The following is a 14883-nucleotide window of genomic DNA, read 5'->3' on the forward strand; positions in this document are numbered from 1 at the left end:
CCATCTCCACAGGTACAGCCAGAGGAAGAAACAAGGAAGACAACCAGGATCAGCGTAAGTAGCCGGAAGTGGACAAAATGCCAAAATGTGACAAAAGCCACAGCTGAAATACAAGGAGCCGCACTGTGACAAATAAGCCAATAGTGACAAAACAGCCAACTCTAACAAAGACTGCTGTAGAGGAACCTACAAAGAAAAGGAGCTCCAGTGGTATAAATATAGGAACCTGGAATGTCAGGACGCTTAGGACGGAAGGTCATTGGGAAATCCTCCTTGATGAGGTTAGAAGATTTGGTCTTGACATCCTTGGACTCTGCGAAACACACCTGACAGAATCCGAGACACTCATCAACAAAGATGAATACACCATCCTTCTAGCAGGTAGGAAAGATGGCATTGGAATTAAGAGAAGGTGTTGGGCTTCTAATATCACAGCCACTTCTTGAATGCCTTGTCAGCTATGAATATGTCTCTTCCAGAATCCTAACACCAAAGTTCAAAATGAAGGAAGGAATACTCAACATCATTAATGTTTACGCCCCCACCACTACGCACAGTGATGCAGAGAGTGATGAATTTTATGATGGGCTACAACATCACCTTCAGAAAGTCAATAAGAGGGAGAAACTTATCCTGATGGGGAATTTCAACGCCAAAATAGGCTCTGACAGTAAAGATTGGACCCCCGCAATGGGCAAGTATGATATTGGTAAGATCAACAGCAGAGGGGAGAAACTGTTGGAATTCTGCATGCTCCACAAGTTGACAGTCTGTAACACCCACTTCCAGCATAAAGCCTGTAGAAAAGTAACACGGACTTCACCTTGTGGGAAATACAAAAATATGATTGACTTCGTCATAACTCAGAATTACCGATCATACTGCTCAGCTGATGTGGGCTCAGATCACAATCTAATGATCGCTAAAGTGGTGTCAGCACCAGTCAGAACCAAACGCCTGAAAACAACTCCAAAAAGCTATGACGTCAGTAGACTTACCAACCCCCTGATTGCAGAAGAGTTCAGAGCCAAGACTGGTGGTACTTTTGAACCCCTGCTTCAACTGGAGGATACTGATGTAGAAGAAGGCCTGTGGGCTAAGTTCAGAGACACGACAAACAAAATTATTGAAGAGTCAGTTGCTATTAGGAGGGCTCGCCAAGTGAAGGGATTGCCTGAAGAAGTCAGGAAAATGTGCCACCAGAGTCTTGATGTTAAACAACCCCTCAGCTCCAAACAAGAACTGCTATCGGAAGCTGAACAAAGGGGTCAAATATCAAGTGAAGCAGTGGAAAAGAAGACTTCTTGAAAAAGACGTTCAAGAAATGGAAGAAGCCCATGCAAAGAACATAAGCCATGATCTCTTCAAGAAAGTCACAAAGCTAGCAGGTGATAAAACCAAAGTTCAAACTGCAGCCAAAGACAACAATGGTTCACTGAAAACAGCCCCAGAGGAAGTAATGAAGTGCTAGGAAGAATACTTCAGTAAACATCTGAATACAGAATTCCCCAGAGACTGTAATATACTTAACTCCACCCCGGAGCCTGTCAACCCTGCTACAGCAAGTTTGCCCTTTTCAATAGATGAATTTGAAGAGGCCATCAAAAAGCATAAAAACAACAAAGCGTATGGTTGGGATACGATTTCAGCAGAAGTGTTGAAAGCAGGAGGATCCATGCTGAAACAAATGTTGTTGAAGATCATCAACAATAACCCCTGTCTACAAAAAGGGCGACAAACTGGACCCAGCCAACTACAGAGCTATTACCCTCCTGTCAATCCCGGGAAAATTATTCTGTAGGTTGGTTCTTAACCGAATACAACAGACTGTAGATAACCATCTGAGAGAGGAACAGTGTGGGTTCAGGAGTTCCAGAGGCACCTCAGATGCGGTATTTACAGTACACCAAATCTATAAAAAGGTTAAAAGAAAGACGCATTCCGATACACTGGAAATTTGTAGACTTCACAGCAGCATTTGACATCATATGGAGGGAGGCCCTTTGGAAATGTCTACGATCAGTAGGAGTAGACAACAAACTGGTGAACCTCATTGCAAAATGAGCAAACCAAATGCTCATACAGAGCCCCGTCTGTTAACTAGGCCGCAAGGCAAAGCCGTAACAGGTGGTCCGCGATTGACATGCAATCTTCGAGAACGTGGGGGTTGGTAACTACAGAGAGGCGATTAGGAACAGGAGGGCTGATGTAATTGCCTCCTGCGTCTACAACCTTAAGTATAGTAAGAATAGCAAATCAAAGTAAAGTAAAGGGTAAGCAGCATGCGGGAGAAAGGCAAGGGCATGCAGGGAGAAAGAGGGGTTAGATAAGGAGAGCAAAGCAAAGGTTGGAAGTGCGCATCATGCAGCCATTAACCAACCAATTCTATATCATAAGTCGTATTTAACATACTCGTACAAATCGTGATTTTTTCCAAATAAAAAGATGCGAACAAAACTGGCATGTACATGTAATATAAGATATTGTAAGTATAATCAGTAATTTGCATGCATGTGGTTAGCAAAGCGATAGTAACTCCCGATTGTACAGATGGAGCAAGAAGCTCTATTTTGATAAGTTGATAAGATAATATGACATTGAGGCCAGTCAACTGCTCCATATATGTGGCCTGCTACCTGAAGCCGTTGAGCCGACGTGGTCTTGAAGTTGTACAAGTGCAGGTGAAGATCGAGCTCTCTTAATGGGAAAAGTCTTAAGCGTATAGTATAGTAGCAACCCTCCCTTTAGAGTGCACACCAGTAAATACAAGTCTCCTACACCCTGGGAGGAAAATATCATTCAGTGTTTCAAACGAGGAAACGTGCAACACGACGTAATTAAATAGAAAAGGCTTAAAACCCAACTATTAGGCCCTGAGTCATGTTTAATCCTCATTTAGGCCTGGGAAATAGATTGTCTGTGAAAAATGAGCAGGATCCAACATTTTATGACGATTTGGCTAAACTTTCAAAATGTGTTACATTTCAGAAACACCATGCTATTCGTGAGGTGGCGTAGGTTGTATGGGCTATAGGGTGATCTATGGCACCAAAAGATACTCCATATGTAATTTCTACAATGGATGTCTTCATCTAACCTTCAATTTGCAGAAAGGGTAAGTTTTGAAGAACCGAGTCGCTCTGGAGTCAAGAAAATGACGTTTTCCCGGACCATGTTTGTACACAAAGTCAATAGGGGCTGATTACTGGGTTGCACCCTTGAGTTTCACCAGCTAAAGTTTAGCTTTATAATGTCAAAATATGCCCTAAATTTTTTTTTTTCATAAGAGTAATGTTAAATAACACCGAAATTATATCTCGAGTTAAATTAAGTCAGCAAATGTCTAAAAATCACAAAAAGCCCGAATATGCCCTATTAAACAATTATAATTGCATCCCTTTCCCAAGTGGTCTTTCCCACGCGATGAAAAATACTTTAATTTTGTTTAAAAAAATGGTAATTTAATGACACAATTCATGCCTTTGGAACCTTTTCAACAAAGCAGATAATAGTGTTTGGAGTTACACTTATGTGTATATAGTGGATCATACGTTTATTACGCTAAAACTCTTTAAAAATAAAAATAATCAAAATGGCACCAAAAGATTACCATCAATTGAAATATATGAGAAGATACGAAAATTATGGTCAACACGTTCATTCTATTGAAAGGGTGCAAGCCATCAAATCAATATACTCCATTCACTTCCCATTACCTACTTTGGTATTAGGGGTAAACTAGGGCAGACTAAGTTGTTAACCCAACAACACCATTTCCCGATAATTAATTCTCTTCACCCGGGTGTCGACTGCAGACGACATGTTTAAAAAAAAATTTAAAAATTCAAAAATTTAAGAAATGTAAATTTTGATGACCATATTTGGAATCAGCATGGAAAATGCATTAAAATGAGTACAAACAAGCCTAGTATTGGTTCACTAGTTCTGAAGATAGCTCTTGATATTTTGAGAAAATATTTCAAAACTTCAACTTTTTCCGTTGAAGCGAAGGACTAGCACGCAGAGCATTAAGTGACAGTCAGTCAATACACAGTCAGTGTATATTCTATACTACGTTTCTGTTGTATTTCAAATCTACTATGAAATCCCGTTTTGAACAGAGAACGTGTTTACATATGCCTCACTGCACGAAAAATGCAGCCAGATTTCACGAGTTTGCATATTTTGGACATCGTCCTTCTTCAAATAGGTTAAAGTTGACCCATGCGTTTACAGACCGGAAGCCCATCTCTCCTTCGTAGCGTTTGGGTCATACATTTCTTCTCAGTGTATGAAGATGAGCATTCGCCACACATCTCACATTACCTCGCTAATATAAACTGGTACACATTAAGTGCCGAATTGCACAAAATAATGAACCCGGACAGTTATGATCACGAGTCCGAAGCCCGTAAAGATGAGCTGATCCACCGTGTCCTTGCCCAGCAAACACACAAACGTTTTTAAAAACGTTTTAAATAAGTTATATTTTGGCTTTTGGTTTAGGTAAAAACGTTTTAATAACATTAAAATGTCGGGTTATATAAAGGTCATGATAACGTTTTAAAACGTTTTCTATGAAAACACACTACAACAATATTTTTAAATGTTTTCAAAAATGTTATTGTAAACTACTTTTTACAAACATTTTTGCCAAATATTGTGTCAATACTTAAATAACATTATGTTAAAATGTTTGAACCCAGCAAACACAGAAATGTTCTTAAAATGTTTTTTACAAAACCTTTTAATAACATTTAAATGTCGGGTTATATTAAGGTAATGAAAACGTTTTTAAAACGTTATTGAAAATATTTTGGGCAAACGTTTTTCGCAAAATATTTTTTCAATCCCAAAATAACATTCTGTTTAGAATGTTTTGTATCAAGTTTTCAAGAATGTTTTTGGAATGTTATTAAAACGTTTTTATACCCTTTATATAACCCGACATTTAAACGTTTTCTGTAAAACATTTTTGTTTGCTGAGCAGTAGATTATCAAAAAATGTTTTTAAGGTTATGAAAACGTTTTATACTCTTAATATACCCTTTATATAACCCGACATTTAAACGTTTTCTGACAACCTTTTATAACCTTTTGCGAATGATGTCGAAAACGTTTTGTGTTTGCTGGGTGTGCCATTACCATGACATATAGATGCAAAATAAATCGTTAACTAGTTCATTAAGTAAGAATAACAAGGACGTCGTAGGGAAATGAATGGACGTATCACGCGAAGATCTAACAACAAAAATCCATATACGTTTTTTTTTGTCATTCAGTTAAACATGATCCGCGACAAAGTAGATAAGTTAATGATTTTGCTTTGAAACCGTTTAAAGCCATATTATAACATTTGCTGAGGAGGACGCCCTCAATATTTTTCAAAATTCAGTTTTTACTTGATTATAATATACTTTATTAAACTAACATGCCCTGCAAAAATCAAGGCTTTGGGTGCTGTAGTTTTGTCAAAATTCGCGATTTTGAATAAAACGTAGGAACCGTCGTTTTATTATTACAATGGAAATATTAGTCGAACGCGTACACGATGTACACATCACAGTACGTACATGGTGTGAGGGATGGTACACACACATCAAACGACCGTACAGTAGCACAACCGAATGAGTGACAAGCATTGGCGACATATGCGTTGGTAGTTAATTTCAGTTTTCTTAGCTTTACCTCAGTTGTCCGGCTCAAAATTAAAAAGAGTCATATCTGACAGTAAAAGCTAATATTTTATGGAAAAGAAAAAGAGATAAGAAAAATCTATTTTTATGGAAATGTTATAACATGGCTTTAATCAGACTGATTCACACGAATTGATCGTGTAAGTTTAAGGCAATGTTTGGTTTCTCCTACATTTTGTGCATAAATTATGTAAATAACCTTGTAATGTATGTGAATAAGGCTAAGATATGTCAACTAGCAGTTTTACAATGCATATAAACATTAAGCCATATAACTTATAACATGTCTTGGAGTAATTTGAGACATATTAAAATATATCAGTGTGCAATTATCACGTGATTTACTTGGTTTTAAGTAAGCGCATCAATTGCAATCATTTTCACAATTCACTTTTTTGTTTTCATAAGTGCTTTTGGTTTAACGTTTATCTTGTCGACAACCATTCAAAGGTGTGTCTTACCCATCAAAGAAGTTAATTAGTATCCTAATATTTTTACATTCTATTTTCTTCTTTGTTGACCACAGTTAACAAATTAGTATAATTACGTAACACTTTCAAAAATTGGCAAAAGTTTCAAATCGTCCATATGTCTCATATAGAAGGATATAGAATGTAGTTTACTGATCTACTATTGAATTTCATCTAACATAATTTTTTTGAAGATATAGGCAAATATGCCACGTTGCGGACGTACTTTACCAAAAATGCCACTTTCAACCACCCTGACGATCATCAGTTTGTCCAACATCAAGGTATTTAGAAGAACATCAGTGGGGTATCTGCGTGGGAGACCAAGAATCATTTTGCCAGCAGTATTTTGTAACCTGTCAAGCGTTTTCAGTAGGGTCTTACCAGCATTTCCCCACACTGAGTCGCAATAGTCCATGTGAGGTAAAATAAGAGCTTTATACAGGAGATTGAGGGTTTTTTGAGGTAAAACCTTTCTGAGTCTGCGCAACAGACGTTTAGAAACAGTTTTACAGATTTTGTTAATTTGGTCATTCCAGTTTAGAAGATCTGGGTCCTCAAAGTCTGTGAAATGTACGTCCGCAACGTCGGAACTGCCCTTACGATAATCCAATCCGTAAGCACTTTTGTAAGTATCCACATAGGTATAAAGAAAATTAAACTTTATATTTCTAAAAAAAGTAAATGAACCGATAACAAACCTTTCTAATTTCTGTTATTACTTTCTGAGACGTACTTCAAATGATGACAGTTAATCAAGACTTGCCAAAAGCACTCTTCAATAAATCCCATAGATGCCAATTGTCATTTAACCTCATAATTTAAATTATTATACTACTCATATTGTGATTGAATAAATTTCCAAGCAGAATACCACAATATTAAAACACAAGAGACAGGTGGCGCATTATTGGCACCTGTGCTATAAAAAATAGAATCTGTATGTATAACCTGCCAATATTCAGAAAATGAATTAAATTATTAATGCATATATATATTGATTATAAATATTGTGTCATAGAAAATTGGCTTAGTAATATTTTTGTGGTATATACCACTTTCTCGATTCGGGTCTACATGTATATCATCACGTCGTAATTGTCACCATAAAGACCATATCAAACTAGCAGCAGCCAATTGTAAAGGAGAAAAAGAGACATGAACGGAGCATGACCATTTAAAAGCTGCACGATACGTGAACTTAAAATAAATATAAAGAACAGGAGTCAATTTACTAATATCATTAAGAATTTTGTTGTGATAACCTTCTTTTATATAAATGCCAAATATCAACGCGACTTCATCATCAAAATCTTTCTTTCTCCAAATATCAGTAATTTTTCGTTTATCCGTTTCCGAGTCTTTTGATGTCTCGTATGAAGCTTGTTTGTAGGTTTTACTGTTTGAATAATGTCAAAATGCTAGTGTCCCCCAGTTTGAAAAGTGAAAACCGGGAAAACCTTTTTTGTCGAGGAATAATGTGGAAAGAAGGTGTTTTTATACTAAGAACCCGTAAGTCAAATTTCAGAAAATAAAAATTACCATAAAAACGAAACGAAACAGTAATCTTTAGCGGGGTTCTATGTAATTTTACATAAAATTTTCATCATTTTTCGGTCTTCATTTTCACTAAATTCAAAAACAATTTAGGCTATTATAAAATTAAAATACTCTGCCTTCTAAACCAGAAAAATTGCGCCGCGATTGAGTATCACAAATTGTTATATAATATGATGTACAGTTGATCATATATTCCTTTATGCATAGGATGCATCAGTATTGACACAACAATATTTCATTGAAAACCCACCCACTCGGCTATTTCAAAAAGGTAACCAGGCTTCCTTAGCAAGTGCAATAAATAGTATCAAAATTAAGGGGGTACTACCCTTTGGTAAATTTGTCACTATTTTTTCATTTTTCTCAAAAAGTAATAACACACTGGTAACAAAAGTTATGTATATTATTGGGGCAAGGAATCCAATTACTATACTGACATTTCAGTGACTCAAGGCAAGCGGTTCAGTATTATATGATTGGCAATGAGGTACATCCTAGCGGTACCTCTTTTCTTATCATAAATAACGAACCGCTTGTCATGGGTCACTGAAATTCCAGTGTAGTAATTGGATTCCTTGCCCCCGTAACTTTTTTTACCGCTATGTTATTAGTTTTTGAGAAAAATGCAAAAATAGACACAAATTTATCGAGGGGTGTAGTACCCCCTTAACCTTATTTTATAGGGATTCTAGAGTCACTTGGCGTATGACGTCCACTCCTGTGCACTACCTTTAGCTGGGATTTTCAAATAAATAAACGATCTGAAGTATATTAACAAGGATTTTGCTTGATAAATTGAGAATTTGTAATGCGCCATCAATCTAGTAGAACTATTCCGAGGCGCAGACATGAAAAACAAATAAGTACAATTAAACATTAACATACTTAATACATATAAGTACAAGTACAATTAAACATTAAAATACATACATACATACATTTTACATCAGTTATGTTTTGTATAATCATGCTTTGTTAAATAAATAAGTCTTTAGACATTACTAGAATGAAACAGGCGGTTGATGTATTCAGCAATCCATCCGGATACGTTTGGGGGGAAATAAGGTACTTATTTATCTGTTGTTAATCGATCAATTTTTAGTGTGATCAGCTAAAGTGTGATCAGCTGAAACTACCCGATTAAGATACCCTTATTTATTTAATCGAATTTGTATATTTGAGAACAATAACGATATGGCATTCTGCACGATACGTTTTATAATCATATAATGTTAGAAAAATAATGTGCTATTATAATGATATTGGAACTTGCACAAACTCTTGTTTAGAATACACGAAAGAGTTTTGTAAATTAAAATATCAACCAAAACAAAACGATGCGTGACTTCTGGATCTCTGTGTCAGGTACACGTATTGTTTTCTTACTTCGTATATGACATATTGATGAAGTAAATCTCTTATGAAATGAACTGGGACAACGAGCTGCATCATCACAATGGCATTCACACGACGATTTTGGGCACAACTAAAGGCAAGCCTAACGTTGCGTTGCGTTATCGGTCCATTGCTTTATTCACGACTTCTACATTACGTAATTGGGTTCGAGTCCCACGGCGTCAACGTGTTGAGAACTTAGGCAAGGCTCCTTATCCCTGTTGCCTCTCCCCCATCTTCGTCTTCTTTGCTTTCATGTGGTCACATTGTATTCAATGAGGTGTCATAATGTGCAGGATTATATTATTATCATTAAAATTATTTTAAAAAAAGTGTACGAATACTATTTTGGCCCAGTAAATAAACAATAAAAGGTTAGTTCCATAGTTCCCAATAGATGCACACATGACGTCTCTGGGCATGGAATTTGGTTACTTGCAAAATACATACAATATTAAATATTTTTCTGACGCGATAGTGGATTATATTTTTACGAAAATTGCCTGAAAAGGGCGGTAGCATAGGACCCGAGCATGCTACAAATATTAAACACATGATAAAATGTGCATTTTTTAACTCACGCGTTCATGCTCAGTACATAACCCAATTTCGACAAAAAGTAGATGTAATACCTTTTGGAAACACGCTGTTTTAATTTGTAACACATGGAAAGGTTTGTATACACAAACGATTCTCTTATAAACCATCCCGGGTAAACCATCTATGCACAGTTTCCACCTCGATACACCTGAGCACACATTTTCGTCCAAGAGCTTCCAAGCAAGTAGTGGATTGTCGTTACACAGTCTGTGATTACAATACATGGTTGAGTGCATAGCATCTTAAGAGCTGTGTGAGCTTCTAGCTGGAAAAATAGGCTCCGTGATTGTTTTTGTCAATCCTCAAGTGTTCCCTCAAACCTTATTTCACCCGAGCCCTAAATTCCAACTCCTTCCTCCAAAACAAATGGTGCGAAATGTATTCCAAAGTTATTACCTAATATCTGTCTAAAAGAGAAAAATTAAATTAATGAAATACGTGCAAGCGACGTCTTTTTTATACTTGGTATTTTTAATGACAGTTTCTTATCCAGATAACCTTGAAACAAAATGGGTCCGTCTTTGCTTGTCCTGGTCCAATAATAATATTGCTAAAAGTCTCTGTATTTTGTAAAGAGCGACGTTTATTCTTCAAGCCCGTTAGTATAGTGTCGGTGAGATAGCTCTCCGCCCCCGTATTTCATTTTGTGTTGTCATAATGCTGTATTGACATCGGGCATTGACATCAACAGCAAACGGGGCATGACTAAGTGTATGCTTGTACTTAAATGGTTTCTTCTGCGAAGATGACAGACGAGCGTAACAATAATCATTACAGCGTGATGACACAAAACGTGATCAAATTAAGCCAAAGATCCTCAAAGCTAATTCGCAAGCTTATGTTCTAAATGTTCTAACATTTTCATGATTTTGACGACCTTTTATCGTAAGCGTAGTTTAATGACTGCGTGATTTTGAGGGTATTGTGAGACAAAATAAAACTACTTGAAGCTGATGTGGTCTTAGTGTAAAAGTGCAGGTGCAGCTCGAGCTTTCAAAAACATCATGACTACAAATGGAACCGTGGCGTATTTCGAGGCCAGACCAACATACATGTATGTTTACAATTTCATAACACCTGAAAAAATGACTACTGCAAAGTTATTAACCGGATTGCATAACCATCACTTGGCTGGAGCATTTCTATCACATTTATTTACCAAATCACGGTGTTTTATGTAAGGAAAAAGGAAAGACCGATTAGTGCTTAATCATGTACAAAATAGTCAGTAAAATACACGTCGCATAAGAAAGGGTTAATATTGCAGTTAGAATAAAAGGCATGAAAAGAATACATTATAGGTAAGCTCAAATCATTAGAATGTGACATTCATATATTTTGACAAATATCAAAACATGATGACCGAGTCATAGGTGGGTAGGAGGTGGTGGCGCCCCTTGTCTCTGTTTAAATCACTCTCATTGCGCTTGATTTGGATAGCTTCCTTGACGTCTCTACGGAAACAGATCTCCTCCCTGTCCAAAATCTTGACCCTTCCCAATCAATAGAGTGGGTGGAGCCAGAAACATGTTCATCAACACCTTCAGCGGGATCCTCACTGCATAACTCATTATGCTTATTTTCCTGTGTAACTCACATAATAGAGCCCCAGGTTTCATTGGTAAAGCAATAAAGATAGACTTGCTCAGCTCTGGAGGTCATTCAATACTTCTGTCAACGTCACTATCCCCAACTCATCCAAGTTCTTAATCAGTTCCACGCCTAACTCATCAGGACCAATTGCTTTGTTGTTCTTCATATTGTGAACCACATATTGCATTTCAGATTGCAGAATATCTGGGCCATCAATGTCCCGATTGATAGTTGGCATTTCACCTCTATCATCATCAAAAATGGTCCCTCTCCACAATGATATCTCCATCCTTCGTCTTGATACATCCAGCTGAGGTACACCCCTTCTTTCCACAGACTTCTTTAATAATCCGATGCATTTCTTTGGGACTTGAATGCCTCTGCTTCTCAAACACATCACATCTGCTGTTGAAGCATGTTTCGTTTGCATCAAGACACTGCTTCTACCTCTTCTTCTTGACCATATCATCAAGTTCCTTGTACTTGTTTTCATTTTTGGCCTTGCACTGTCTTCTCTCTTCCATCAAATCTAGAATGTCTTTTGTCATCCAGCTGTGTTTATTCTGCTTTTTCCTTGGTGCTTGGTGGAATCGCTTCTTTTGCAGTTTCTACGACCTTTTACAGTTAATACTTTAAATAGAAATTGAATTCGTTTAATATTTAATGTCTAGATCAAAAACAAACAAACTGTAAGATAACATGATGCACAAATATAAAAAATATGTTTAGTATTATTTAAATAGAGGGAAAAACACTTCATGTCAAATGTAGCCATTTTCAATAAATGTGTTATTTTCTGGCAACACTGATATATTCAACCAACCCATTGTATCAATTTTGAATGAGGTATGTTCTGTTTTGTTACCAACAATAATTACAATATTCTGTGAGCCAATAGTTTTGTTGCACCTCAAACATAGGTCCATATTATTACTGTTTTTAGGATGGCAAAACTAAAAGTGTTGCCAGGTCACAGAAAAATATAAAAGAACACCACATGAACAGCAAGTTTTTATCTTTTGTTAGAAAATAGAAAGGTGGTCCTCTATAAGGATCTAATCAAATTTATTCTCTCTTCTCGTTTAACATGTTTAATGGAGCTATGTCTGTCCCAAATTAGACAAATTTCAACCTGATTTAGCATGAAATGAGCTAAAATTAAACACATTATAGGTCGTTACCATGCATCAGGGTAACATATAAGAGCAAAGGGGATTACAATCTACACCCAAAACCCTTTTAACCTACACGATGAAATTTGTTTGACCTTTGCCATTTTATTTAGCTGGGGTTACTCGTAAGTACTTTAAAGATAAAACAATCCAATACGAGAGTCTCTCTTTACTGAATGATTTACTTGTAACTCATCTTTAAATTATAGGAAAAAATGTGACGAATATGTCAACTTGCCGGATAAGAATCGATGAATATTTAAATATGATTGATGTGTACGGCCGTGGATTTTTGGCTTTGTGACACGGGGTCGATCTATACGGTTGTGACGAGCCGTATTAATACACATCAATGTGACTTGCATTGAGTATAAATAAGTGCACCGGTGTTGCGTGATAGGATGATAGGGTGACGGATCTAGCAATAAGTTTGCACACCTGATATCACAGTAGTACGCTGTACTATGACAGCCAATTTCTCCAACCTGAATATCTCCTGGCACAATATTTAACATTGGATAAATCAATGACGTTGGGATGATTTGAAATGATTGGCGAAAATGACACTATAAAGTAGCGACTGGATCGATTACACAAAATTTATACTGAGTTATTTTGCAGTACCGGTCTGTAAAAAGATACTGTATCCTAGCGACAACTTTACTGTGTTCTGTGTTACGAGTCGTACTTGACTCAAGGCCAAAATCACCTTTTACCCGAACTCACACGAATGCACAACACAAATACACTGTTCGTTTGCTAACAAAATCTAAGTCTTTAATTGAAAGCAAGTTTCGTTTGGTACAATATAATGACTACAAATGCACATATACATTAATCAAATATAATCACTCTTTATCTATTTTGTACTTAGCCAGCATTCTTCTTCTTGGTGATCATAAAGTTCTTGTAATGTTCTGGACGACTGATGTAATATATCCCTATTCACTTGTCCTGCGACAATCAGCGAAGTCCTTTGTACACTTGCATTGATAACTCCTTGCGTATAAAATCCTTACACGAAAATGGTGTTCTCCAAATACGTTTACAACTCCTTGCGCAATTCTCCTACACTAAACTCCTTGCGCCGTCCTCCTATGCTAAACTCCTTGCGCCGTTCTCCTATGCTAAACTCCTTGCGCAGTTCTCCAAATTTAACTCCTTGCGCTGCTTTCTCCAAACTTAACTCCTTGCGCTGCTTTCTCCAAATTTGGTGCTATTTCCTCCTTTCACACAATATCTTCAGGAAGCAGGACTGCGATGCAGTTGTCCCCACTTATTTTGACAGTTGCGTTGAATCAAAATACCAGACTTCAGCAAGTCGACAGAAGAATATATTTCCTTTCTTGGAAGAATAACGTTCTTTGACGTATTCTAGATCTTCTCCGACAACACTGGTAAATAGTAGTACTTTGACTACATAAAATATTTCTGGTTTGTAATTTCCTTTCTTTCAAGGAATTGGACTGTAAGCATAGCCCAGATCAACACTATCAACTGTGAATCATTGTTTACATTTTCTTATTATATACCAAGCTTGGGAAAAACCCCATTCTATTCTGGGCCATTTACTGCCTTCACATTATGCTCAATCTGGGGAATTCCAAAGTCTTAATTATAACATTAACCTTTCACATGACATCACTTCCTGAGGGGAAATCCCATTACATCATTTTCAGGGGTTTCCAAATATTCCAAATTAGATATGATTCAGCTTGTTTTGCTCAATTTGAGAGGGAATTCCCAAAATGTCATCACTCATGTAACTTTGTAAACAAAGATAAATCATCAAATTAAATTACTCAGGGCACATCACACTGTAATGTCGTTGGTAGTTGTGAGCCTCACGACGGCATTTATAAATGTTTTCAAATATTCCAACACTCGCACTGTTACTTTGCATCTGTGTAAACGTCCGCTCTGTTCTGTTCACAGTCATTATTAACATTATTAAGGGTGATCTGGATTTCAGCAGCAGTGATCCGGATTAAGAAGCTCGTGTAGATCACCCGAATCAAATCTATCAAAATATGCAAGGTTAGCCTGCAAACATAATACAAGCAAATCTTCAATCAAGAATTCCCAGAAGAACAAACGTGTCTTACACCGTTTTGTTTATTTTATCGGTGTCAAAGACCTTTTACTTTTGATGGGTAATGTAAAAACTGACTAGTTACACTTTACTTCTATATCATCAGTCATATTTTTACTATAAAAATCGTGAAATTATTTTTACAAATAAAAAGGATTTGAACAATATTGTCATGATGTTGTATAATTATATAGTAATGTACATATTTAGTGTGATGTCTTGACTATCTACACCCTTTATTAGTCAGGGTTATATTCGGGCTTGTTGTGATCTTTGAGCAGAGGAAGTTTTGAGGTGGATTTCTG

At 36.6% G+C, this 14883-nt stretch overlaps 1 protein-coding gene across 1 annotated transcript; it reads left to right on the top strand.

Annotated features, from left to right (window-relative positions):
- Window positions 1-390: 390 nt before the first annotated feature.
- Window positions 391-6234, top strand: LOC140154776 (craniofacial development protein 2-like). The gene is made up of 2 exons (XM_072177343.1): window positions 391-1182; window positions 6223-6234. The coding sequence occupies exons 1-2, from the start codon at window positions 391-393 to the stop codon at window positions 6232-6234; spliced, it is 804 nt and encodes a 267-aa protein (XP_072033444.1).
- The last annotated feature ends 8649 nt before the right edge of the window (window positions 6235-14883 follow it).

This window comes from Amphiura filiformis, chromosome 6 (genome assembly GCF_039555335.1).
Source record: "Amphiura filiformis chromosome 6, Afil_fr2py, whole genome shotgun sequence".
NCBI lineage: Eukaryota > Metazoa > Echinodermata > Ophiuroidea > Amphilepidida > Amphiuridae > Amphiura > Amphiura filiformis.

Excerpts from the sequence above, each read along its gene's own strand:
- LOC140154776 (XM_072177343.1), top strand. The coding sequence starts at position 391 with ATGGCATTGGAATTAAGAGAAGGTGTTGGGCTTCTAATATCACAGCCA.